This window comes from Ornithodoros turicata, chromosome 1 (assembly GCF_037126465.1).
Source record: "Ornithodoros turicata isolate Travis chromosome 1, ASM3712646v1, whole genome shotgun sequence".
Lineage (NCBI taxonomy): Eukaryota > Metazoa > Arthropoda > Arachnida > Ixodida > Argasidae > Ornithodoros > Ornithodoros turicata.
In genome coordinates, this window is record NC_088201.1 from 215,260,095 (window position 1) to 215,285,061 (window position 24,967).

Genomic DNA, 24,967 nt, shown 5'->3' on the forward strand with positions numbered 1-24,967 from the left:
AATTGAACTGAAGAACATTGGAAACATGGACGAGACGCCGATGTATTTTGACTTGCCACAGAATAAGACGTACGACTTTAAGGGAGTCAAGCACGTAACATGCAGGACAACCGGCAAGGACAAGCTTCGATACACTGTTGTTCTCAGCGCAATGGCCGATGGTACAAAACTGAAGCCGATGATAATATTCAAAGGACTCAAGAACGTGCCAAAGGTTGACTTCCCTAAAGAAATTGTTGTTTCCGTGGCAATGAAAGGGAGCATGACTGCTGAGCTTATGAACACCTACAAGCAAAAGGTCTGGGCTGCACGACCGGGTGCCTTCTTCAAACCCAAATCAGTGCTGGTGATGGACAGTGCGCCAGCGCATCTGAAGACTACAACAAAATCAAGCTTCAAGCAGCATTACGCCACCTGCCTCTCGATTATTCCTGGTGGACTCACACCACTTCTTCAGCCTGCCGACGTAGCTTGGAATCGCAACTTCAAGACAGCGATGAGGAGCCTGTGGACGGAATGGTTGAGGAATGGAGAAGTGGAGCACACGAAGTCGGGAAAACGCCGCTCCGCTTCATATGCCACCATTGCACAATGGGTCAGAGAGGCATGGAGTCAAGTTCCCGAGGAGCTGATTCGTCAATCTTTTATCAAGTGTGGACTTGTGGCAGAAGCAGACTCCAGTAGTCTACATGGACGTTTAGCTGATGTTCTGACGACGGGCACGATGGAGCCCAGCCCGATCCACGACGAAGAAAACGGGTCTGGACTCACTGACGCGGAAAGTTGCGATTCTTCTGATGACGAGGACATAAATGCCTTATAAGTTTGTTGTACTATTGCATATAGCCTTCTGTTTGTGATAGCATGTCGTTGTACAACAAAGGTTTTGCAAGAATTACTTGTCTCAGTCATTCTGTACCACGTGCCGGCGACCTCGTTTAATCCGGCATGCCGGGATAGACCAGGCAGGCAGATCGCGAAAGTTGGTCGACCTCGGAAAATCCGGCATGCCGGATAATACGCGGTAATACGGTATACTTATGTGTGTCACCACTTCACTTTGTACCTGAGGAAGGGTGGACCTCCACGCGAAAGCTTGTACAAATTAAACTTAAACATCTTCAGTGTCAGCTTCTGTATTTTGTTTATGTGATCTAGAAGAGTTGACTACCCTCTTCGTATACGCTTCTGAAACGAAAGAAAGCAATGAGTGCGTTCCCGAGGCTAGTCTGTTGAAGTTTGCAATGTGAAACATTATAGCTCGTCATGTGAAATGGTTTAGAAATGTCGAAATAAATGGAATCTACTTGTCCTCGTGCTGAGACACAAGGTTCTACCACGGACGTAAACCATACAACATCGGGGCACGAAACCTGGCACGAAACCATGTCTTGCTCACATATCTGTGACTCGAGAAAATAAAACGTGCTCAAATTCCTTTCAAAACGTGCACGGCAGACTAACAGGACGACAGTTGACACATTCCGAAGAAATCCGGACATTTTTTTGGTTCCGTGTTAGCGCCCCGAAGCAACTGTGGCTATGAGCGGCGTACAGATGGAGAGAGGACAGCAGGAAGGACTGGGCGACATGGGGGTTAGTATGCGTCCTGGGCCGACTTCAGGGGGAATAGTCACGACATTCGTCTGGTTCATTCGAACCCCTCCCAATCTCGCCGTGGAAAGCAATCATCCTAACCACTATGCCATGGGAGCTAGTAAATCCCGACTTGTGGACTGGCACGACAGCAGATGTTTTGCATCATCTGGGGAACGCAATCATCATCATCATCATCATCATCATGAGCAGGAACCTCAAACGTCGGACGTCTCCGTAGCGTATGGATTCTTATAGATTCTACACTGGAAACTGTGGTGAACACTACACGGCACTGCTTTCCACTGACAGCCACTAAAGCGCCGTTCCAATAAGGCTGCTCAGTACAGTGCACCAACACAAGGGGACATCAGGCAGTTTTAGCACGCCGTTGGCGACCTCATGGCGCCTATCGGGACCAGTCACAGTCGCGTCTGGCTCAGAATCTTGTCCACTGATTGGTTCCGGTCGATATTAGACGCAAACCACGCTATCAACGGTTTCCTAAAACTCTTCAGTGTAATGTTCCCCCTTTTGCGAAGTGCAAGCTGCTATCGGATGCGGCTGTCAACCAACCACCAGCCCCCGTTCTAGGAAATGGAGAGGAGATAAAACCTACTGATATTGCGGCCTCATATAGAGACGTGCGCGATTTACAGATCGCCTACTTCTGCCCGAGGACCAGCTGCGACATGGAGGTAAGCTGAAATTTCCTTTCGAGTACAATACTGTCGAATAATTGCTCTAACAGGGTGCAGCTCTGCTTACTTTGGTAAAAGGCTACTCTTTTCGCTGTTGCTGATGTTAAATCACCACGTAAATATTTAATTACACGTTGGACATCAGCACAAATTGATACTTTCTAAGCGAACTTCAGTACATTGCTGACGCAAACAAATACTTATTTATTTTGTTAATTTATTTAAATACCCTGTGGTTGAAATAAAGGGGCTACACAAGGTAGAAAAGGCTGAATACAACACGAGCAGCATTCCGGGACACCCCCCTCTGAAACCCGGCTTGACCTGATAGCAGAGGACTACACAAGGACCCAAGCTGCTCAATGTACCTAATGTCGAGTGCAATAGGGGTGGACGGTATGTGTCTTATCAATGTTCTTTAGTTTCACCAGTTCGTTCAAGGTCTTCCACCTACCCGTTCACCCCTATTGCACTCGACTTTCAGTACATTGTGCGGCTTGGGGAAGCTAAGTGTACAGGGTTGTACGTGAGTACGTGAGGAGGAACAGATTTGGGCAGGGAGAGGAGGACATATCTGAGGCGAACAATTCCCTTTTCGCGCCCTGACCTGATAACGACACCGATAGCACGACCGGAAGCTTTCGCGTAAGATAGAGAATAAGACGTGATGTACAACTGTGGGAACGAGCATGAGACTTTCCAGATATCGGGAGATTACCGGATGAAATTGGGAGGTTGGCGCCTGTGATAGCCTTCTGGACGACAAATTGGCTAAATGCGAGTTCTAAGGGTGCAGTAAAGACAACAGCTACCGTCCGCAGACGATACACAGACTACGTAATTTTATGATGATACCGTCAGTATCAAGTTGGTATTAAGAGTTATTACGAGCTAAAATAGAGGAAACTGCCAATCTGGCGCCAGTGAGTGCCACTTGGGCAACGATTTGGCGAAATGTCTCAAGTATATAGATTGGGCTGGTTGGTGTAAATCCACAAGTGACCAAAGAACAAACGCGAAACAACAACCGAGCGACTTGTGTGTGATCTTGTACCCTCTTTGTGTTTTGGTCGTTTGAAAATTAACGATCTGACCAAACGCTACTTCGCAGGCTCTTGCAATGGAAACAGGTATGGGCCGCGGACTCATAGCTATTAGGCATGGATATACAGACTACGTAAATAAATGATGACATCTTCGATATCACGTTTGTATCCAGAGTTATTACTAAATGGAATGGAATATATGGACAATTTGGCGTCTGTGAGTGCTGTGGGGATGCCAGTGGTGACGTCTGCGAGTGGCAATGATTTGATCAAACGCGACTTCGTTGGACCAGAGATTTTGGGGCAGAACTAAATACATTCAGAATCGAAGGCTTGTATATTCCCAAATCCCAGGAGTGGGTAGGAATACAGAAGGTCACCGACACACGAGGCGGTGAAGAAGTAGATAACACTGAATGAATTTTATTTTAGTGTATTTCCAATATTGTTTACCCATACTTGTAGGTATAGTCGCAGGTGGATAGGTCACACGGCAATTTACAACAGCACAAGAACAGCAAAAGATGTTATAGATGTTAAAAGATGTTAGACATACAAAAGATGTTGCAGTTTCTAACTTAAGGCGGTGCATCACCACCGACGCTCTATGGGAATCCCCATGCATTTTTCAACTTCCGTAGCGCCGCGAAAATTTGGTTGATCTCCGTGCAACTGCTTTTAAATGGAAGAGGATGCTTAGATCTAGTGCCTGATCGAAGCAGATCTTGCGTTTTAGACTCTGAAATTTTTATATCGTCGTCGAAAGGTTTGGGAAAAGCTATATTTCGAGATTCCGCTCGCTTGTAAAATGGAGCCGCAAAAAACTCGAAAATCTGGCTAGATCACTCACTAGAAAAACATATCAAGAACCAATACCAACAAAAAGATTTCATCTATGTTAAGCCGCTGACTCAGCAGACGAGTTTTTGTCAGGTATGGTCATCCGTGGAGTACGCCGCTTCAGAATGGGCAGCGCAGTGCTGCCATCTCTCATCGAGTGTGTCGTCACAAGCAACAACAATTTGACCGCTGGAAATGATATACCGCTGCACGTGGCCGGAAGACGACGAGGCCGATGTTGACCATGACGCGGGAGCACGAGCACGGGCAGCGTAGCCCTGCCCGAAATTTTGTTTATTGTTTGTTCGACGATGCTCATTTTCTCGGGGGAACAGTAGATGAAACGTATTTGTCTTGGAATTACCAGTCGCAGCCACAGAAATGTGGAAGGATCATGCTTGTAAAAAATAGTGGCGCTGTATAGGTTATACAGTGAAATATTTTATTTTACAGTGGATACCGGAAACCTGGCAGCACTTTTAGCACTCATCCAGTAGGATGCCAACGGGAAGGGGGGTCTGTTGTTTCATGGGACAACTTTACAATAGTTATTTGAACTGCACTGGGTATCCCCTCATCCCATGACGTGGTTAGGAGCGCGGATCAAGTGCGGCGGCGGATGGAGCTGGTTGGGGCAGATTTCAGACACGCCCATATCGTTTACTGTACAATAAGGTACAACGGACAATTTGATGGGCATGTGTGCAGATATGCTTCGGCTGAGAAAAGTTATTCAGGATCGAAGTTGAATCACAATGGAAGCTGAACTGGAATCGGAGCACTTGGGACCCAGGTCGAAGTACGGTAAATAAATTGATAGAAATGTTGGCTCCATCAGATTGGGAAATGAATCTCAGCGTTACGACGTCATGAGCGTCAGTATTGTGGGCTTTAGTTACATGTCAGTATCGTGGGCTTTAGTTACATGTCAGTATTGTGGGCTTTAGTTACATGTCAACGTTTTGGCCTTCAGTTACATGTCAATATTTTGGGTTTTAGTTACATGGTTACATGTCAATATTGTGGGATTCAGTTACATGTCAGTATTGTGGGCTTTAGTCGCATGTCAACGTTTTGGCCTTTAGTTACATGTCAATATTGTGGGCTTTATTTACATCTGTCTTCACTAATGCATCTGTTCAGTAGCTTCAAGGCGCTCGGAATCTATCACCCATTCAGTTGTGCACTTGCGGACATGGAAGTCGTTTCTGAACACAGAAAAGGACTGCGCAGTGAACTAACACTGCAGTGCAAAATGTGCACACTAAAGGGTGTGGCTGACACTGATGTTCCGCCAAGCATCGGACAAGATCATATGGACGTGAACACCACTGTAGTTTTGGGAGTCCTCTCTAGTGGAACGGCATATTGAGCCGATGTTCAGTTATGTGCCGCGCTAAACATGCCGTATATGGTTACCGGAACATTCGCGAAATATCAGGACCAACTGGCGGACGGTAGCAAGCGTGCAGGACAGAGTCACGTACCGGAACTGAGGAAGTGCGGTCTGTGGAAGTGCACGCATGTCAACTGGTACCAGATCCACGGCCAACTCCACGTATAACCAACCGGCAGTACTGCCTCTTCGTTGTAGGTACTGGACGACGCCTTTCGGAACGAGAAAAGGGTGGTGTACCTTGCGCGAATTTATAACGACTACCTCCTGCCAGAGCCTGTTGACCCTCGTTATCCTCCAAGCATACGAATTACAGTTCCCGATTACAGAAGGAAGTACGCTAAGCCAGAAGAATTGTAATCAGTGTGCCGTGTGCCTTTTGCTAATCGAGACAAGGTCATGTGATGTCGGCAGCCTCGACGAGGACGAGAAAGAAAGCTAGAGTGGTTTCTGGAAGTTCCTGCGAGGATAGGCAAGATGACACTCACAATGACAATTTGTTATGAGATGCTCTCACTCCGAGATCCACGAGCTGAAGGTCGCTTCCAGACGAATGGGACATCAGAGACCCAGCTCACGGCATGCTGATCTGTACTTGGGCGAAGTCTGGGGCCGTGGTTAGTGACGACTAGGATGAGCACAACAGGCCCGAATTATATACTCGGCCAAACTGGAAACCTCCATTCGCACTTTACGTTCCAAGCAGCTGTACGGTCCACGCGCACACATTTTTCTCCTCTACCCTGCTTTTCTTCCCTTTTCTTCTTTCCTCAGACGCTTTCAGACATATGTCGGCACAGTTCCCTTAGAAGTCGGCCCAGGACGCACATTCCCCCAGGGCGTGAGTCGTGACGTTGCCCACATACGTGAGGCCGACAACAGCAAGCTCTATCACCACCACCACCATTACTGCAAAACATGATCAGCTTCGTTGGCAGATTTTCCTCTAAAAGGTGTCCACTGAAGCTGTAGTACGCACTTCAGTGCCGAGACCGCTTTGCTTTAGAAGTTGTTTTTCACGAGAGTCATTTGAATTTTTATTTAAATATTGAGCGCCTCCCACGTATTCACACATGCGCAGCTTGTAGACGGTGTTGCTGTGTACAGATACTTCTAGGCAGATACAGATGTAGGCGGTATACAGGTATGCAGACACTTGTAAAAAAATAGGTTCTTGGATAGGTGCACCCGTCCGCGAATTATTGAGCCCGGGATTTAGCTGAAACACCCGGTATAGACTCAACTGGAGATACGTGCTTTAATGTGGTGTTGTACCAGCGCTGAGAGAGATGCATATTTTAATTAGTTTACAGTTTGGAACAAAATAATAGTACGAGGCTAATAAAGAAAATAAAGTCTAATCGTAGCCATGTGCAGAGTGGGCGCAATCTGTACAGAGGCGAACCCGAAAGAAAATTCAGAAATTCACAATATGTCTGATGAATATTTGTGTAGGCTCGGTAAGGAATATATGCCACTGAAAAAATGCAGATAATACGCTCGACCGCTGCTAACTGGTGACATATGCTATTGCAAGGGGACACGTGTAAAATGGTGCTATCCGTGACAATGAATGTGGTCATTTCAGGAGCCAGTACACACTACAGGGTGTCCGGTCGTCGTGCGCCCGGCCTCCGACCCAAACTCCTTGGAACTACGGAGTGATAGCTTGGCATGTCTCCTGACCCACCCCGATGTTGCAGATCTCCCTGTGGTGGTTCTCTCCGTCGCCGGAGGCTTCCGACTGGGAAAGTCCTTCCTTCTCGGATTCTGCGTCAGGTACAGACACGTTTATGTAGCCACTGTACTAACGGTCGCCGTAGAGAAGGGAGGCGACCAAGTGGACTTTATCATTGGGAATTGCTTGAACGTACACGGCCCTTTTAGGTGTTCCAGTCTGCAACTACGAGCCACAGAGCCAGTCATGTTGCATGGCTTGGGTATATCACTTGTCGCATCATTGCTGAAAGTTGTAACTGTCGGAATGAACATGACTTTCCAGTGCCTTCAAGGTCGCAGATTAGGGTGAAATGACCAATGCATCAATTAAGTTTCACCTATTTATGCATGTACGATGCTGAACAAAAGTTTACGGGACAAGTTCCGGGAAATTCCTTCCTCAGAGTGACGCAGTAGCAGGGAATGGTAACGAATGGACATGCCAAGAGGTGACTGGGTTACGAAGTCAATGTCCAAAAGTACGTACGGTCGCATTCTTTGCTAGGGCGCTACACTAAGGAAGGCATGAGCCGGAGCGTGCTCCGTAGTCTTTTGTCCGATACTGTAGCGTATATAAACAGAGCGCGAAATATAAGCGAAATATTAACCGACCGCGTGACCCATTCGGCGTGATCAGAATATTTCGTGCATGGAGTTTTTCTCGCATTAACTGTGGTAGTATACCTTCTAATCGCGACACTCCCTCGTTTAACGTCCACAAACACGTGCAATCGTGAGCACGATTAATGAATTGCCGAAATTTCGTCATGCTCCAAGTTTCCCGAACGAAGTTTCTTGCAATACTGCCACCGCGCACGAATTGAACGGGCTGCCGCGTGTGGGACGTCTGCTTGCGCGAGACAGTGTTTATTTGCCAGTTTGATTACTTGAAGCCACGCAGTCAGCTGCTTCCAATAAGGTGTCTCTCACACGATTGCTTTCCTATACAGCAAACTTTTTCACACTTTTTTGGTGTAAATGGCTTGTCCCATGGCGCATATCTTTTTGGTGTTGCCTTTACACTCAAATGACCTCCCTCTGGTATGCAACTCATCCATCCGACTTTTTGCTGACGACTGTGTTGTGTATAGGGCTATCTCCACGAGCCATGACCAAGACATGTTACAACATGACATGGATAAAATTTCGGACTGGTGTTCATCATGGCAAATGCATCTAAATAACACCAAATGTAAAATCGTTCACTTTTCAAGGAAGCGTAGTAGCCTGCATTATAATTATAAGGTTAAATCAGAAGCTCTCACGATCTGTGATTCATACAAATATCTTGCTGTCTTACTAACCGCAGACCTGGAGTGGAGCTCTCATATTAACTCTATATCCGCTGAAGCTAACCGAACCCTAGGGTATCTTAAACGTAATCTCCGCCCTTGCCCACCACAGGTACGGCTCCGAGCCTACGAAACATTTGTAAGGCCAAAACTTGAGTATGCATCTGCCATATGGAACCCCCACCAGCATTATTTAATCGCCTCCCTCGAGGCGATTCAAAACAGGGCTGTACGTTTTATTACCTCATCTTACTCCCGCTTCACAAGTGTATCTGCCCTTAAGTTTCACCATAATATAGCTCTCCTCTCCACCAGGCGCCGAATTGCGTCACTATGCCTCTTACACAAGATTTACCACAACACCGCACTTCACACTAACCTGCTTCTCCCACCTGATTACATTTCCAACAGGGTTGATCATGGTAAAAAGATTAAGCTTGTTCACTGTCATTCTAATCACTGCCAGCAATCATTCATTCAATCTGCAGTCAGGGAGTGGAATGCACTACCTGAGCTTATCATCAACATTACTGACCCCCAGTCATTTCGCCGTCACTTATGTTCACACTTCCGTGTAACATGATATTTTTCTATGCTTGACGTCCAGTGCTTTATGTACTTTTTCTTCCTTGTTGTTATTTTTTCTTTTGTAAGTTCGTGTGCTTGCTATCCTATTTTGTTTCTTCGCCCATCCCTCATGTAATGCCCTCGGGCCTTTGAGGTAATGGAAATAAATAAATAAATAAATGCTGGGTGTTTTCTAATACACCCTTTAGGTAAGTGTATTCCTAATAAAACACTGTTATAATGGGCGTTTAAAAACAAAAACACTCTTAAAAGGGGAGTATTCTATCTAAAACACCTTTTATGATGGAATTGCTTGCTGGCAAATATTCCCTCGCAAATAGCTAGTGTAATAGAAGCTTCTGCGGCAGCATGCCGATACCAGTCGCCGAGACATACAGTTCGACAGCTTCTATGGCAAGCACCAACCTGAACACGGCACACTACCAGCCGTGGTTCCATCGTAGAACCTAAACCGGAGCGCAATGCGTCAAGGCACGCCTCGTTAGCTTGGTAAAACCACAGTGTTGCCAAGCTGGGCCAACGTGAGCGCCTGGTCTTGAAGAAACCTCGGGCACCCGCAGTAGCCTATATTGGCGAGTCGGATGGATCATATACTGAAATACAATTTGTTGGGGCACCTTCGTTACATGTGGTGGGGTGGGAAACGTTTGTAACGGTGACGGGAATGCGTTTTTGCAATTAACACCCACGCTTGCAACGAGTCAAAGATATCAGCTAAATTCCTAGCATAATTCCCTGTCAAATACTGTGTTTTTAACTCAGGTTATCGTCTCTAATGTGATTACTTGCTGAGCGGAGCTGTGAAACCATTTTCTCGCGCGAAATAAACCACAATTTTTAACACCATATTCCCAATTCAAATATTAAAAGAGGTGTATTAGACGGTAAACACCTGTTTCAACACCCCACTTTACACCCTTAAAGACCGACATTGAATAAAACGTGGTGTATATCGATATTACACCTTTAGTAATGCTCTTCTTGCACCCTTTGCGGAATAGAAAATGGTGTTTTTATAAGAATACACCTTTTTTGAGCAAATAAAGGTGTAAACTTATTTACTGTGTAGGCTATCTCGTAAGGGAGAGAAAAACCCGCTTAAGTTCGCAAACAAAGATCGTACGGGGCAGAGCGAACTCAAGCAGAGACACAAGAACTTCCTAGCGTTGAAAGATGAGCATGTTGGTATCGGTCCATATGCCAAAACAGGGGCAGCTCATCGGTCAGCAGACGACGCGGGCATGCGGAACTTGTCCGTGTCAGCTTCGCGAGTAGACTTGTTCGTGTCGTCCGCTGTTATGTTGCTCTATACTTTTCGGATTAACGGAGGTTTCGGAAGTCTGCACGCGACACGATCAGTTGGTCAATACCTGGTGGAGTGGCCAGTCAGAGCCAGGATATCAAGGGCTTTAGGGAAAGAAACTGAGCAATGGAAGAGAGAAAGAGGAATAATTATGTCATGGCACTTACATTCCACTTTCAATTCAAGTTTATTTCAGAATGTTAAAGGGTTAATACATATAATGTGTATGAGCATGACTCGGGGGAAGAAATCCCGGTTAAAGGCTCCTCTCAACAATGATATGAAACGATAACAAATTCGTTTCACAGAATTATATTAATAACAGCGAATAATACGAGAAATAAATCTTGGCTCGGAAGACTGACTGGTCGCGGTCTTCTGATTTGATAGTGAGAGTTATCTATTTTTCACCAAACAAGGCTCCACCATGTGTTGTACACCTTTCTTTCTCGCGTTCTCACACGCGCTTTCTCGCCTGGTAGCCGGCAGGCTCCTTGCCGCTCCACCACGCAGAGTCCGACCACTCGATCGATTGCTACAAGCATGAACTGCCACGCTGCCGCCGAGTCAGCTATAGGAGTCAACATGATGCATTCACATACGACAGATACGCCCGTAGTGCTTTAAAAGGATAGCTGTCTTACTAGGGTAATCGAAATCGGTAGACTTATGTCGTCGATCAGTTCACACCAAACAACTCTGTAAGAACTTTCGTATCGTATCGATTGCTGGATATGCAATTATTTTTGTCAGACAGCACAGAAGCGAGGCACTCGTATAAAGGATGGCGTGATGAACGCCTCAATTCGAACGCGGGTATTACGTCGGCATCGTCGTAACATTGCCATTCTCCCCACTACACACACACACACTCCCGAGGGCTTGACCTACCGGACAGGAGAGATGGTTGAGGGTAAGCGCAGGTGTGGACATGACCACAAAGACGACGTTGAGGGTTGCGGAGGATGTGCAAGAGAATGAGCTCGAGTAAGGTGGTGTGGTGATAATGGTAGCTGATAAGGACCGCCGCCCCGGCACCTGTTCGTTGGACCTGAAGTTGAGGGCGTGGTGTAGTCGTCGTGACCGGGGAACGGCCGCAGTAATCACCGCGTAGTCATCGTCAACACTAGGCATCACTTCGTTCTCACGTGAGTGACTCATTGTCTTCGCAGTAGTCTTCGTGGTTCAGTGCTAGGGCGACGATGCCCAAAACTTCCCCGTCACTGCGTAATAGCGGAGTGCCGAGAACGGCGTCGGTGCCTCCGCACCCTCACCAAATGTTAGACAGTGGGGCAAGGGGGCACTCGGACGAACAAGAACAACGAGGACTGTATTTTGAGACGATGAATCGGGAGTTTCGTAGCCAGGGTTGATGCTCTACCCCATTGCTGGTGGTGATGTGGGGAATGAAATAATGAGCTCCTTCACAATAACGATCGAAGTCGTATCGTGGCGAAAAAGCTCAATAGGGCCTTGAGGACAAAACGTTCGTGGGCTGGATTTGTCCAGGGACCAAGCGGAGAGAGAGGGGGGTGCGAGAGGGCAGCTGACTCAGGGAACCGGAGAGCGTGGTCTGCGAATGTTGGTAGCGTGCGCACTCAAGAATAATGTTCTCTAGATCTTCCAGAGCACCGTGGTAACAGCATCTGGGAGCGTCAACTTGTCTCAAGCGGTAACCACACTAAGCTCTCAATGCAACATCGAGTTGCTTCTGATCAATCAATGCAGCATCTTAACGGATAGTGTTTCGTGGCATGCCAAAAGCGAACCTTGGATCGACTCTTCTCAACATTGATAGGGGAGAATATGAGTTGTGTATTGGCGGGGTACGCGGAGGCGTCGAGAATGAAACGACGTTCTCCTCTCAGCAGCACAATGCTCGTCCGTCTTTGGGACGCGAGTGCTGCTTCCGCGGCGATGTTCATTCTCAACGGTACCACAACGGGCTGGACCCCATTGGAAAGCCAGCCTCTGCAGGGTTTCGTACACAAGGTGGTAAGCCATGAACACATCCGTCACTGCGGGTGAGGATGAGCCTCGTATGCCACAATTTTCATTAGCTTGCATTGCAGATTTTGTGTCCAGTCGGATGAACGTTGGGATGACGAATGCGTTTATTCGAGCATGTACATTAAGCATGTGCCTTCATCATCGTCATCATATCTCTATTGTTGTCGTGAAAACTTTCCAGCGCGGGAAGATCCACAGGGAGGAGAAAACCTGACGGCCGATCATTAGGCCGCTTGACATTGCATGGCATTCAATCTGGAGTAGTCACGTGGGACCGACGATGACAGCCAACAGGAGCCCGCGGGCTCGCTTCCTTGCGAGGCTATGAGGGGAACGCCCTTGCAACGTCACAGTGTTGTCTCATATGACGTCGTGCACAACTCACCATGCGCTGGAATTTCAAATATTGCAGATTCCCACTCTGCTCTCGCCGACATTGTCATGATTATATTCTCGGATAATCAACTGCATTTACTTGCGGATCGCGGGAAAACGACTATTTAATATACCAATAACATATAGTATAATAGTAACCAATATGAATATCACTATTAGCTTTTCCAACCGGGAGACACTACGAACGATTTCTTGACCTATCCTTCATTACTATGCGAACTGTATTTTCTCGGCCCTATTAACCGTTTCCAACTTTTAATCGAACAGAGGGAACTACCTTGTTATCTATGACTCAGTACATTTCATAAGCCTAATATCTGAGTAAGTTGCGTATTAAATTTCAGAAATGTGTGAACCGCATCCCCGGGGATATCGTTGGACACCGTTTACGGTATTAGTTTGCTTAGATCGCAACTTACACGACCGACCTGAGCTTACGTTTATCACGCTACGGTGTATGTACTTATTGGTTTTCTGCAACGCGACAGGTACCTGGAGCACCTAGAGACGTCGCCAGATTCATCTGATTGGATGGAGCAGGATAATATACCCTTGACGGGGTTTTCCTGGATGTACGGTAGCCAAAGGGAGACGACTGGCATTCACCTGTGGGGAAAAGTGTTCAAGGTGGAGACGGAAAGATATGGGACCGTGGCAGTCATCCTCATGGACACGGAAGGTTCATTCGACAACAGGACCACGCTAGAAGGAAATGTTACAATTTTCTCAATCAGCATGCTGCTGAGTTCTATACAACTGTACAACCTCACCAAACAAATAATCCAGGCCGATTTGGAACATCTGAAGGTGGGTATGAGTCACGTATGTGGTTACCGTAGCTTCCGGTGCATAATGCGCACAACTTAATATTAGCGAAAAAAATAATAAAGAAAGGCTAAACAAAACGCGCACCACAGTCATGCAATTCCAATTTCTTTGCATTTGAGCGGGAACTAGGCCCTCACCAGGTCGAGTGACGTAGGGTTTAGGATGATGGCCTTTCATACCGAGGCTGGAATGTGAAGCGGGTTTGAACCCCGCAGTGCTGCTGTGCTGTCTCAGATTTTCCAGTGCAGACAAACCTCGTTAATACGACATCTCCGCTTTATCACCCTTTTTTTTCCCTTCGGGAACCGTTTCTTCGCAATGCATTCCGCATGTAACTCTTGTTCATAAAAGAATGCATTTCGTTTATGTAATATTCCTTTACTCAGGTCTTGGGTACAACATCCAATCCCCCCAACGTTCTACCTTTTTCCTCTTCTTCCTCGTCTTCGTCGAGATGGGCCGTTACAGTTTATATGAAATGACCGGTCTTTTGAGCACAACTTGGGGCGAACGCGTGTATTTTATTCTCCTTGCTATGACCTTTTGTCAGTGAAATGGCGGTGTTTCTGACATATAACGAACAAGACGCGGACACGCTTTCGGTGTGACTCTAGATGCGCCTGTCTGACGCGCTTAAAAGAGTTGTGTCCTCGCTGATAGAGTCAGTAACCTATCATAAGCCATCCACCGACCTAGAAGATGCGGGAAGGGGATAAACGTCAGGCTGATAATAACACTGTGCAAACGTCTTTGTCAGACTTTTTAAACAAAAACAAAGTATTATTCATTATTTTAAAATGCCTCATTATCGGTATCCCACTGGCCAGCTTACGTAGTTTTATAATTTATGAAGCTTGCGTAAACAGCGTACGTGGTACGACGCTAAACACGTAGAATTCGTTAATATGACAATTCGCTCGATGACCAAAATCCGCGGGAACGGCTGTGGTCATATTAAGAAGTTCGGACTGTAACATTATTTCGTGGCTTGATGTCACGAGACAACTTTGATCATGCGTCCCGGTACAGTCGTCGGTGTGTGGCTACCTGAGGGCTCTCTAACGTCTGCCGAATGCTCAACACGCGGTAGAAACTCTTTTACTCTTTAAAGGGGCGCAAAATACAAAAAAATAACTTGCTCTCAAAGGAAAGCTCGTGTTTCAGTTGGTCCAGTTCAAACAAAAGTACTTCTCCCAACGCTACCGTTTAGAAGAAACAAGGTGGTGAAAGGGTTCGCCCAGCGCGGGGCAAGACCTGCTCTCCCAATGGAATACGTGCCAATGGAATAGTGGACTAAGAAACACTGGTGCACCAGTTGACGCACCATTCACTGCTTAGCGCCGAAACGGGAAAGAGTACAATATAATTTTGATCGTAGTTTCGTAACGGAACCAAAGTTTAGCTTTAGCGAAACATTCAGCTGCTCGTTCAGCGAACGAACGTTATATGTATATATATATAGGTCAAAGAGGTTAATATATCAGACGGCTACGAAGTTGAATAAAAGTAAAACAATAAGACGTGAACTACAGATTACAGGAATTTATTTAATGGGTAATTTAACAAATGAAAGAACGGTCGACGTTTCGACAGTGGCACTTTCTTGGTCAGGACCGGGACCAGGACCATTATATATATATATATATAGTTGAAATAAATGGGAGACAGAAGACGAAAGTAGGGGAAGTAACAAAAAAGGGGTTTATTAAAACTTAAAAATCATAAAAGTTAGGGAGGATGTCTACGTTACGGCGGAAGCTCCGCCTTCTTCGGGACAAAAGAGCTAAATGTGGCCACGAGGCTGATAAGGGGCTTGAGAATGACGTGGTCGGTTGGGGGAAATTCCCGCCACCTGGCGGTTGTCAATTGGGGAAATTCCAGAGCGTTTCTGTGTCAGGTCCAGGAGTGGGGTCATCGTCCTTGTGGGTCAGTGGGGACCTTGATCTGGCTGAAACGAGAAAAGGCAACAGGGTCTTATCTAGGTTGTTAGACTTCTTATTGTTGACAGCATGCCAGGGTCCTCGTTAATGGCCGATCGGAATTTGTAAATTAGGTAAGATTCCCGTTGTTCCCGGGAGCGGTCGGAGGTAAAGTTCGACTGGAGAATAAAAACTGAGGCTTCGTTGATTGAATGTTCTGGTTGTTTGAAATGGCGTGAGACTGGGAGATTAGGTTTCTTGGTAACATCCGATCGGTGATTGTTGAATCTAATTCGGAAAGAAGTTTTTGTCTGACCCACGTATTGGGCCCGGCATGTGTTGCATTGGATTAGATAGATAACGTTGCATGAGTTACAGTCTACGTCTGCGTTGATCTTGACGGTAAAGTTGGAATTCGTACTTCTGACCGTTTGTGCGGTCTGCATTAACTTGCAAATCTGGCATCTCTTGCCATTACATGGATGACAGCCCGCCGGAGGGCTAGTCTGTCTGGCTGTCATCCATGTAATGGCAAGAGATGCCAGATTTGCAAGTTAATGCAGACCGCACAAACGGTCAGAAGTACGAATTCCAACTTTACCGTCAAGATCAACGCAGACGTAGACTGTAACTCATGCAACGTTATCTATCTAATCCAATGCAACACATGCCGGGCCCAATACGTGGGTACAGACAAAAACTTCTTTCCGAATTAGATTCAACAATCACCGATCGGATGTTACCAAGAAACCTAATCTCCCAGTCTCACGCCATTTCAAACAACCAGAACATTCAATCAACGAAGCCTCAGTTTTTATTCTCCAGTCGAACTTTACCTCCGACCGCTCCCGGGAACAACGGGAATCTTACCTAATTTACAAATTCCGATCGGCCATTAACGAGGACCCTGGCATGCTGTCAACAATAAGAAGTCTAACAACCTAGATAAGACCCTGTTGCCTTTTCTCGTTTCAGCCAGATCAAGGTCCCCACTGACCCACAAGGACGATGACCCCACTCCTGGACCTGACACAGAAACGCTCTGGAATTTCCCCAATTGACAACCGCCAGGTGGCGGGAATTTCCCCCAACCGACCACGTCATTCTCAAGCCCCTTATCAGCCTCGTGGCCACATTTAGCTCTTTTGTCCCGAAGAAGGCGGAGCTTCCGCCGTAACGTAGACATCCTCCCTAACTTTTATGATTTTTAAGTTTTAATAAACCCCTTTTTTGTTACTTCCCCTACTTTCGTCTTCTGCCTCCCATTTATTTCAACTATATAATTACGTAGCCGTCCGATCCAACTCCAACTTTTCAAGATATATATATATATATATATATATATATATATATCGTGCTTAGTTTGCAGAAAGAAGCTCGAATGTCTCCAACAGATATGAACGCAGCACCTGGACGTTCGTTCACCGACAAATGTAATAGCAACAAGTCATGAAAGCAGCTCAGCATTCCTAGCAATCCCTCAGATTTTCCCCTTTCCTTCGTGTACGTAGAACTTGGATCGCCCCCAAATTAGGTTATAACTGCACGTGGGGTCCACGTGCCCTTTTTCCCGATAATGTTATGGTCGTCTGCGAATACCCCATTATTGCTGCTGTCTGAGCGGAGAGACGCTTTGTCACGGGCTTCCTCCCATCTTTGGTTCGAATCCCGGTTCAGGTTCTGGTGTCTAGGGGTTCTCTTGGGCTTCATTCGGGCTCTTTCAGATATATGCCGGCACAGTTTCCTTAGAAGTCGGCCCAGGACGCACATTCTCCTGAGCGTCAGTTGTGACGTTGCCCACATCTGTGAGGCCGACAACGGCGAGTCCTTTCAACACCACCACCCACCTTTTCTTCTTCTCACACGCAGAGGCGTAGTGTCGTAGCGTCTGGGAAGAAATCAACTTAGGCGAACATGCAATGAAAGATGAGTAATACACATGTGTCGTGGAGTAACATAGCGTTATGGGTTAAAGCATAAAAAAAAAAAAGAAAATGAAAGAAAAAAAAAAGAGCACAGAAAAGTATCGAACTGTGATCAGTCGGCAGTCTGTAATTTATTCCTTCTTCCAGCTATTTACGGAGTATGCTAGCATGGCTAGAAATGCTGGTGGCGATGGCAATGAAGTGTTCCAGAAGCTCCTGTTTCTCATACGTGACTGGCAATTTCCGCAAGAGAAATCATTTGGACTGGAAGGCGGAGAAGAGCTGCTTCAAGTTTTGCTTCAAACGGACCCCATACTGCCAGATGAAGTATGCGAACTGCGTAAAAGGATCAGAACCAGCTTCGCCGAAGTGGGGTGTTTCCTCATGCCCAGACCTGGTGACGCTGTAGAGGAGCAGGGTTTTGACGGAAGGCTTAGTGGTGAGATTCCTGTACTTTCAAATTCCGTGCATCTACCCTCAGTGATGAACGAAGCAGATAGTAACAAGAAACCAATGCTCCATGTAGCTTTCACATAAAGCGACAAACGCAAATTCTAAAGCCGCTGATGCACGGGCACCCGTCGTAATGCAGTGTGCCAAGTACGTGATATCTTGAAGCATACCTCTACGTTGGGAATGTTTCACGTGAAATACGGAATTAAACTATTCTGTGAGGGGAATCGTATACGTATATCGTTGATATTCAGACGCTCTTTTATGCATATTATTTGCTTCGAAACCGGCAATGTGGTGATTCTTGCAGTTACGGTAATGACTATAAATAACGATGGCTTCGCACGATTTCTGGACTAGAAGTAGAAAGACAAAAAACAAAAACAAAAAACTAAAAAGATTTGAATGCGTTTATTCCTGCACAAGACCACTACACGGTGAAAAGCTGCTGTGGTTTATCGCGACCGTTACATTACTGCCGAACAGCTTATGCGTGAGCAGTTCCCGTAGAACGGCGAGTGCACAATTTAGCCAATCAATAAACGCAACAACAGCATAAGCAGAATGTGGCATTTCTAGTGGGCAGCATCAGAATCCGCTAATGAGACGATATATTTAATGATAGCGTGATTTGGAAAAAAATATTCACGTGGGAAATGCTGTTGATTGGCCAAAGTGGGAACTTGTGCGCAGGCGCACCGAGTCTTTCACTGACAGACAGGGAGAGGTAGTCGTAGTTAAAATGGGTTAAAACCCTCAGTGCAGCGAAAGTCGAGGACGGAACACACGAATCCAGTCCACGTCCAAGTGTTAACTCTTTTCACGTTATAACTAGGGTCCCTCTCTACTTAAATAGGAGCGTGATATCGCCAGTTGATCTGGTGGAAGTGAGCCCTCGGTTGGCCGAGCAAGTCGGGCTGGATTTAGCGCTTCAATACAAATAACGCCTATCGTGTATCCCTTACACCGTCGACATTTCCCACTTGTCCACACTCGCAGGGCAGTTGGAGGAATTCGTTTGTTCGGTACTCGTTTGCTTGAAGGTGTTTGCTTATCGAGATTAGTATTTTGAGAGATTGAGAGATTCTGAGTTTATTTTGTGAAAACAAGCTTTCGTTCGTATAGCCCGTCCTTCATCAGGTGCGGCTCATCGAACACTTCGTAGAGTTATTGATATAATGTGCATCAGAAAAAAGGGGACAAAAACGGTGCTAAGGAGAAGATACAAGTTCTTCTTCTAGGTTCTTCAAGTTCTCTCTTCGTTTCGCACGTTTGTATAAATATCTCTACCAAGTGTCCAATGCATCGCACCTGAGGAAGGACTGTGTTCTGGAAGGACTGTCTGAAAGCTTGTGTTTTACTACAATAAATTATTTGAATATTTCAATACCTTTAAGTACATCCCATATTCACCTGCGAGTGCCAGACTTTCCCCATTTTTGACTGTGTTTTCCTATAGTACATATTTTCTTCTTCTTTTTTTTTTTCTAACTAAACAGTACAACAATACCTCACCATGTCTTCCTTCGTTCTCAGCTTTAAGTGAGGATTTTAGGGATCAGTTAGACAGCCTCCTGGATTACCTGCTTTCAACCGAAAGGCTAGTTCCCAAAATGATTAATGGAAGGAAGATTACGTGTAAAGAGCTCGTGTCTATGTTCCAGGTAAGCTCCGTCCGTTCCAAGTTGTAGAGACGTTGTAAGGCTCTCCGAAAGTGTTAACTTCAACGCGGCTTCGATTGGCGGAGCGGGGGCCGAGACATCACAGAGCGAGCAATGAAAGTGTGCGAAGAACGCGAACAGCTGAACTATTGGGTGGGCGCGTTTCGTGCTGCTCCGCTACTTTCGCGGTGTAGGGGGGTGTCCGCAGTTACAAAAGCACTACAAAGGAGGCATTGCTTGCCGAAGGTGCTGTTATCGAGATGGCTGATATTTGTGTTGTTCATGCGAGATGCGCCCTACGCGATATCCTAGAGGCCGGTATAGGGTACGGCGCAGCATTCGCCCATCGCCGCCAGCGTTGCGCGCCGACAGCCAGCGTTCGCTACGCCATGCTTCCTCATCCTGCCGGGATCACAGTCTGATGCGATTCGGTGCAGCGCAACGAAAACAGCACCGGGGATTTCCACATTTCCTAGTGGGAAAGCAATCATATCTGTACCCGCGTTCAGGAATCCGACTAAAGACAATCCGTGTTCTCATCGTTGGCACTGTTATATTTGCATTAGTGCAACACGTTTGGTAGCCCCCAACATGAACACTGAATTAATGAAAGTCACATGTCTTACGAGTTGCTCTCCCTTTACCTGTCTCTATAGACCATCCGTCGTTTATTATATAGTAACGGATGTTCCTTTCCAGTTGCGTTGAATAGCTCAATAGGCGACGCCATGTTGAGAAATGCGAGTCCATTGGAGCTCACGCCGTGCACAGCTCTCTGCTCACCGCCGCATTGTTCTACTCCCCCGACGGCGGCTGGCTTGGTAGCGCTTTGCCACGGCGCCGCGCTTCGTCGACTATCGTCGAACTATGAACTCACCGGCGGCGGCTCGCGATGCGTGGCGTTGCCCCGCGCGTCGTTACGCACCGCTCTGTCGGACTCTAAACCAGGCTTAATAGGCAGTTTTAGCACACCGTTGATGAGGCTATCGTGCCTATCAGTGCCAATCGTAGTCGTGTGTATCTCAGGATCTTATCCTCTCTGCCAATAGCTCAGCTGTACCGCAGCAGGGTGACTCAGCTCCCGCTCCACCGGTCGAAACCGCAGTGAAAGCTAACGTTGCTGAGAGCTATACGGTCGCGGAATGGGGAAGATGCTCAACTTTACGTTGGAAGATTCGTTTTTTGATGACGAAATTGATCACGCGTCCTTCATTCATGTCTGTGTTGCGCACTCTAGAGCGGATACGGTTTAGTCCCGTTTTGCTGACTCCCGTGCTTCAGAGTGAGATGGAGCTGTAAAGAGTCATTCATATGTTTCAGGTTTATTTCAACGTCTTCAGCGGAAAGCAGCTCCCTGAACCCATGACAGTCTTCAACGTAGGTTACATTGCACGTGGTCTCGGTAGTATAGAATCGAATACAAGCAATAGATTTTTGAGAAGAACACCACTCTGACACGACGACGAGAATGCATTAATGCGAGGAACAATTGCAGTTTTCGTTTGTACCTCGTATATGTGTGGGGTTTCGATAACCGGGTAGAAATTATATTCAATATTCATTCTGTTCACAGGCAACAGCATATATTCATAACAAGCGAATCATCGAAGAACTCGTAAAACAATATGAAACCGATATGGAAGCGGTAAGTAACTCATTGAAGTTGTTTTCTCACTAGAACTTTCTTTTCTGTCTACCAGATAGAACAATGTAGGACGGGCACGCTTTTCCGCCCGTTAGGCTAAATATTTCCCTAGTTATCAATCTGGTACTACACACAACTAGAACAACCGAAACAATTTTGGTTTCTCAAACCAAAATTGCTGTGCCCACGATCTCGACGTCAGAAGGCGAACACGCAACAGACTGGGCCACCGGGGCCGGTGTATTAAAAAAATGAGGTTCTCTTGGTAATTTACAAAGCTCAGTCGCAAAGAATCCCTGAATTAAAAATTGTTGAAAGCCTTCCAAAATGGCACCAAAAGTTTGTAGAAGGTAATTGCCGAAAGTAACAGAAAAATTCGGTGAGTACGTCACTTGCGGAGAAACGCCCTGTAGAAATCCCAACACCACGCTCCGAAACGACGGGTCTCCCTCTCGAGGGCTTGGACGGCGCCTCTCATTCTGTCCATACGACATGTACACTGCCATTAGCTTGCTGGTGAAATTTGCAAGGATTTTCACGCGATTCATTGAGGTTAGTGTGGAACCAGTCTGCCTGAGATTTGGTCCTCGGAGCCAATAGGCACGAAATACACCAGTGATGTACACATTTGTGTGGAATGGACACTACAATATGCGTCCACTTCAATGTTTATTCAATTTGTTAATAATGACCAAAAAGAACCTCGCTAGTTTCATTCTAAACGTGAACTAACCACCTCGTTGTGCCTTTAATATTGTTACTTTCTATTCTGTTACTTCGTTACTTCCTAATCTGTTAACTTTTATATTGTTATTTTGTATTTTGTTACTGTTTACCGCTGCTGCACGCTGTACTTTGGGAGGGCAGCCTTACTCAAGCCTCCTCTGCCTTTTGCTTCCCTTCAACCGAAAGGACAATAAATGATTGAACTGCACTGAAAAAAATAAAAGAAAAGAAACGTAATGGTCGAGTTCTTTTCATTAAATAATTGTTCTTACAGGTCGCCAGGATGACTGCAGACTCCGATTCTGACAGTGATATCGTAACTGAACATGATAGGCTGATGAGAGTGTGCTTGGAAAAGTTTGAGAGTGAACCCAAGCTGGGAGACTTCGCGACAACTCTTCGGGAAAAGCTGATAGAGGTAATGTACTGTAGTAGCTTTTACGTTCCCTTGTCGCCAACACCATCAACATGATGATGATGATGATGATGATGATGATGGTGATTATTATTATTATTATGAGGCGGTACATTATTATATTTAACTACAACACCGTCATTAATGTGGTGGGTAGGGTGTTGCCCCTGGGGAAGAAATTCCTCGATCATGTTTAGGAAACTAAAGTTGTTTTGCCCTCGATAAATTCCCTGCTCTTGTTTCGGCTCAAGCGTAAAAATACACCACGCGTAGATAGCATAGAAACATACACATTGCATGGAATATTCGCCCGGAATTAAATGTCACTTCGTATTCCCAGTTTTAGTATTCCGGTGCTTGTTGCTGATAAGCGGTGTTGTGGTGAGTCAGATGTTTAAGGGCGGCAGCAGTTTCTTTTCATTGTAGTAGCAGCTACTATCAGCATTCGGGTAAAAAAAACATGATGGCATTATTAGCAACACGGCTTATGGTCACACGTTTCATTCCCATTTACTCGACTAACAAGATTTCTGCGGCAAATAGAGGAGTGTTCTAAGAGTGGGCGTCTTTGATATACGAGTGGGTAAATCTATAAAGGACCACCTTGAGCAGGTTGGCATGATGATGTTATTGGCTGAAAGTAAGTATTGGCTCAGTTGAAATCGTTATTGACATTGTGCTGATTAATGACGTGTTACATTTGCCCATAGATCACACTTGACAGCGTTCGTTTTATGTTCTTGCTTATTGTCCTCTAGGCTTTCTTGCTCTCCAGTTGTAACGCTTGTGCACCACATTGACTTGTTGTTTTGGAATGAGGTAGCATCGCAGAAGTGTACTTTCGGCTATGCGGAATTCTGTGTGTACGATTGTGGGCAGCAAATAAAATGTGACCCGCAGTGACGTTTTTCACGATGGAGGATCAAAACTGGATATTGTTCTGGAGAAGTGCCTGGGAATACTCTGAGAAGAGGTTCCAAGACTAACACACATCGCACATTTTAGCCACGATTATGGATGAGAAGCTATATTTACTGATACGCGTAACATACATATATAAAACGTTGATATTTTCGTTGCAGGAGCTGAATAGTCGCTACGACACCTTGAAACGCACTCACAATATGATGAGGGAGTATAGCCATGTAAGTCGAGTTATTATGCGCGGCTCCTGAGCTTGTGTGTCGTCCTATAAGCCTCATTGTGTGCAGGAAATGAACAACCGGATCGCTGAGGACCGAGAGCAGTGTCAACGTGATCACGAAGCAAGAATAGAGAAGGTAATGATTACAATGTCACTTTTTATGATTTTACCTGCAGTCATGTGACTTGTAGTCAGCCCTAAGCGAGGGTAAGCCCTAAGCGAGAGTGTCTGCCGACCGGGGCACCTTTTAGCGGAAATGCAGTCGTAACTTGCCTCGGCTGTGTAACCGACGTGCCGTGAACGTTTGCAAAAAACAGAATCTAATAGCCCTCTACCCGAGAAACGTCATCATGACATTGGTAGACTGACTGAAACCGAAATAATTTTCGGAAAGGGGGGAGGACTGGGTTCCACGAATGGGCACTTGTTGGCTGCTTCCTATTGAAAGAAAAGAGGGACTGAAGATGCCCCCCCCCCAAAAAAAAAAAGCAACGTGGCTTTCGGGGGTGACCTTGTTGGCCCACAGCTTCCAGCATAGTTGGACTCTACCAAATTGGTGGCGCTGTCGATAACAGTATGACATTTGTTTACAAAGGGAGATGTCTATCATTAAGATATTTAATTGCGATTCTAAATTCATTCGTCATTACCGTTGTCTCAGCATCACGTCTGACTATTTCCAAGTTTGGTTTTCTTGATTGGGACATTCACGGCATTCAAAGTAGCTTACTAGAAATTTGATGGCATCACAGCGCTTTGTGAATTTGAGGTTTGTCAGGTTGTCGTGATGTAGAGTTCGCTTCCGAGAGGATCTAGTTCATAACAAGCCTCGACAACAAGCTCTCACTTACCATAATAGTGCGAAGCATCGTAATTTACAGTGCGCACGGAATATCAGCACACAAATTCGCCGAAAGAGAAAAAAAGAATCGTCCAGGAACAAAAAGTAGATTGAGACAAGTGCATGATGTTCACCACGATTTCCGTTCTTTCTTTTTTTTTTTTTTTTTTGCGCTAATCAAGCTCTTTTTCTCTGTTAGATGATTCAGCAGGAGAGAGAGAGACTTGCGAAGGAGGTGAATGATATTGCCGAGATGCACAACTTAAATATGGAAAAGGTAAATTCCATACTTTGTTCTCTTTTGACAGTTCTCATAGCTCTGTTACAACACACATTATTCTCATTTTTTTGTGCGATAATAAACGGGACTGGTTACCGAAAAAATAATGTTTCCGACTCCGGTAATTAACAAAAAGCTCATTTTTTTTGTCGTTCTTTTGTCGTTTCCAACATATCTTCGATTAATGGTTCGAATATGTGTGGGCAAGATGTCGTGAGGTGAAGCAACCAGAGTCGAGCTGTG

General features: G+C 45.8%; 1 protein-coding gene across 1 annotated transcript; it reads left to right on the forward strand.

The window, feature by feature from the left end:
* The first annotated feature begins 1,590 nt into the window (after nt 1–1,590).
* Nucleotides 1,591–23,821, forward strand: LOC135394485 (atlastin-2-like). The gene is made up of 12 exons (XM_064625249.1): nt 1,591–1,596; nt 2,139–2,294; nt 7,168–7,358; nt 13,376–13,694; nt 17,707–17,998; nt 19,549–19,676; nt 20,994–21,050; nt 21,247–21,318; nt 22,319–22,462; nt 23,542–23,604; nt 23,671–23,739; nt 23,795–23,821. Exons 1-12 carry the CDS (start codon nt 1,591–1,593, stop codon nt 23,819–23,821), a joined length of 1,524 nt encoding a protein of 507 aa, XP_064481319.1.
* The last annotated feature ends 1,146 nt before the right edge of the window (nt 23,822–24,967 follow it).

Excerpts from the sequence above, each read along its gene's own strand:
- LOC135394485 (XM_064625249.1), top strand. Across the intron at positions 17,999-19,548 it reads TTTTGACGGAAGGCTTAGTG|CTTTAAGTGAGGATTTTAGG; the intron begins GTGAGATTCCTG and ends CTTCGTTCTCAG. Across the intron at positions 22,463-23,541 it reads TTCGGGAAAAGCTGATAGAG|GAGCTGAATAGTCGCTACGA; the intron begins GTAATGTACTGT and ends TTTTCGTTGCAG.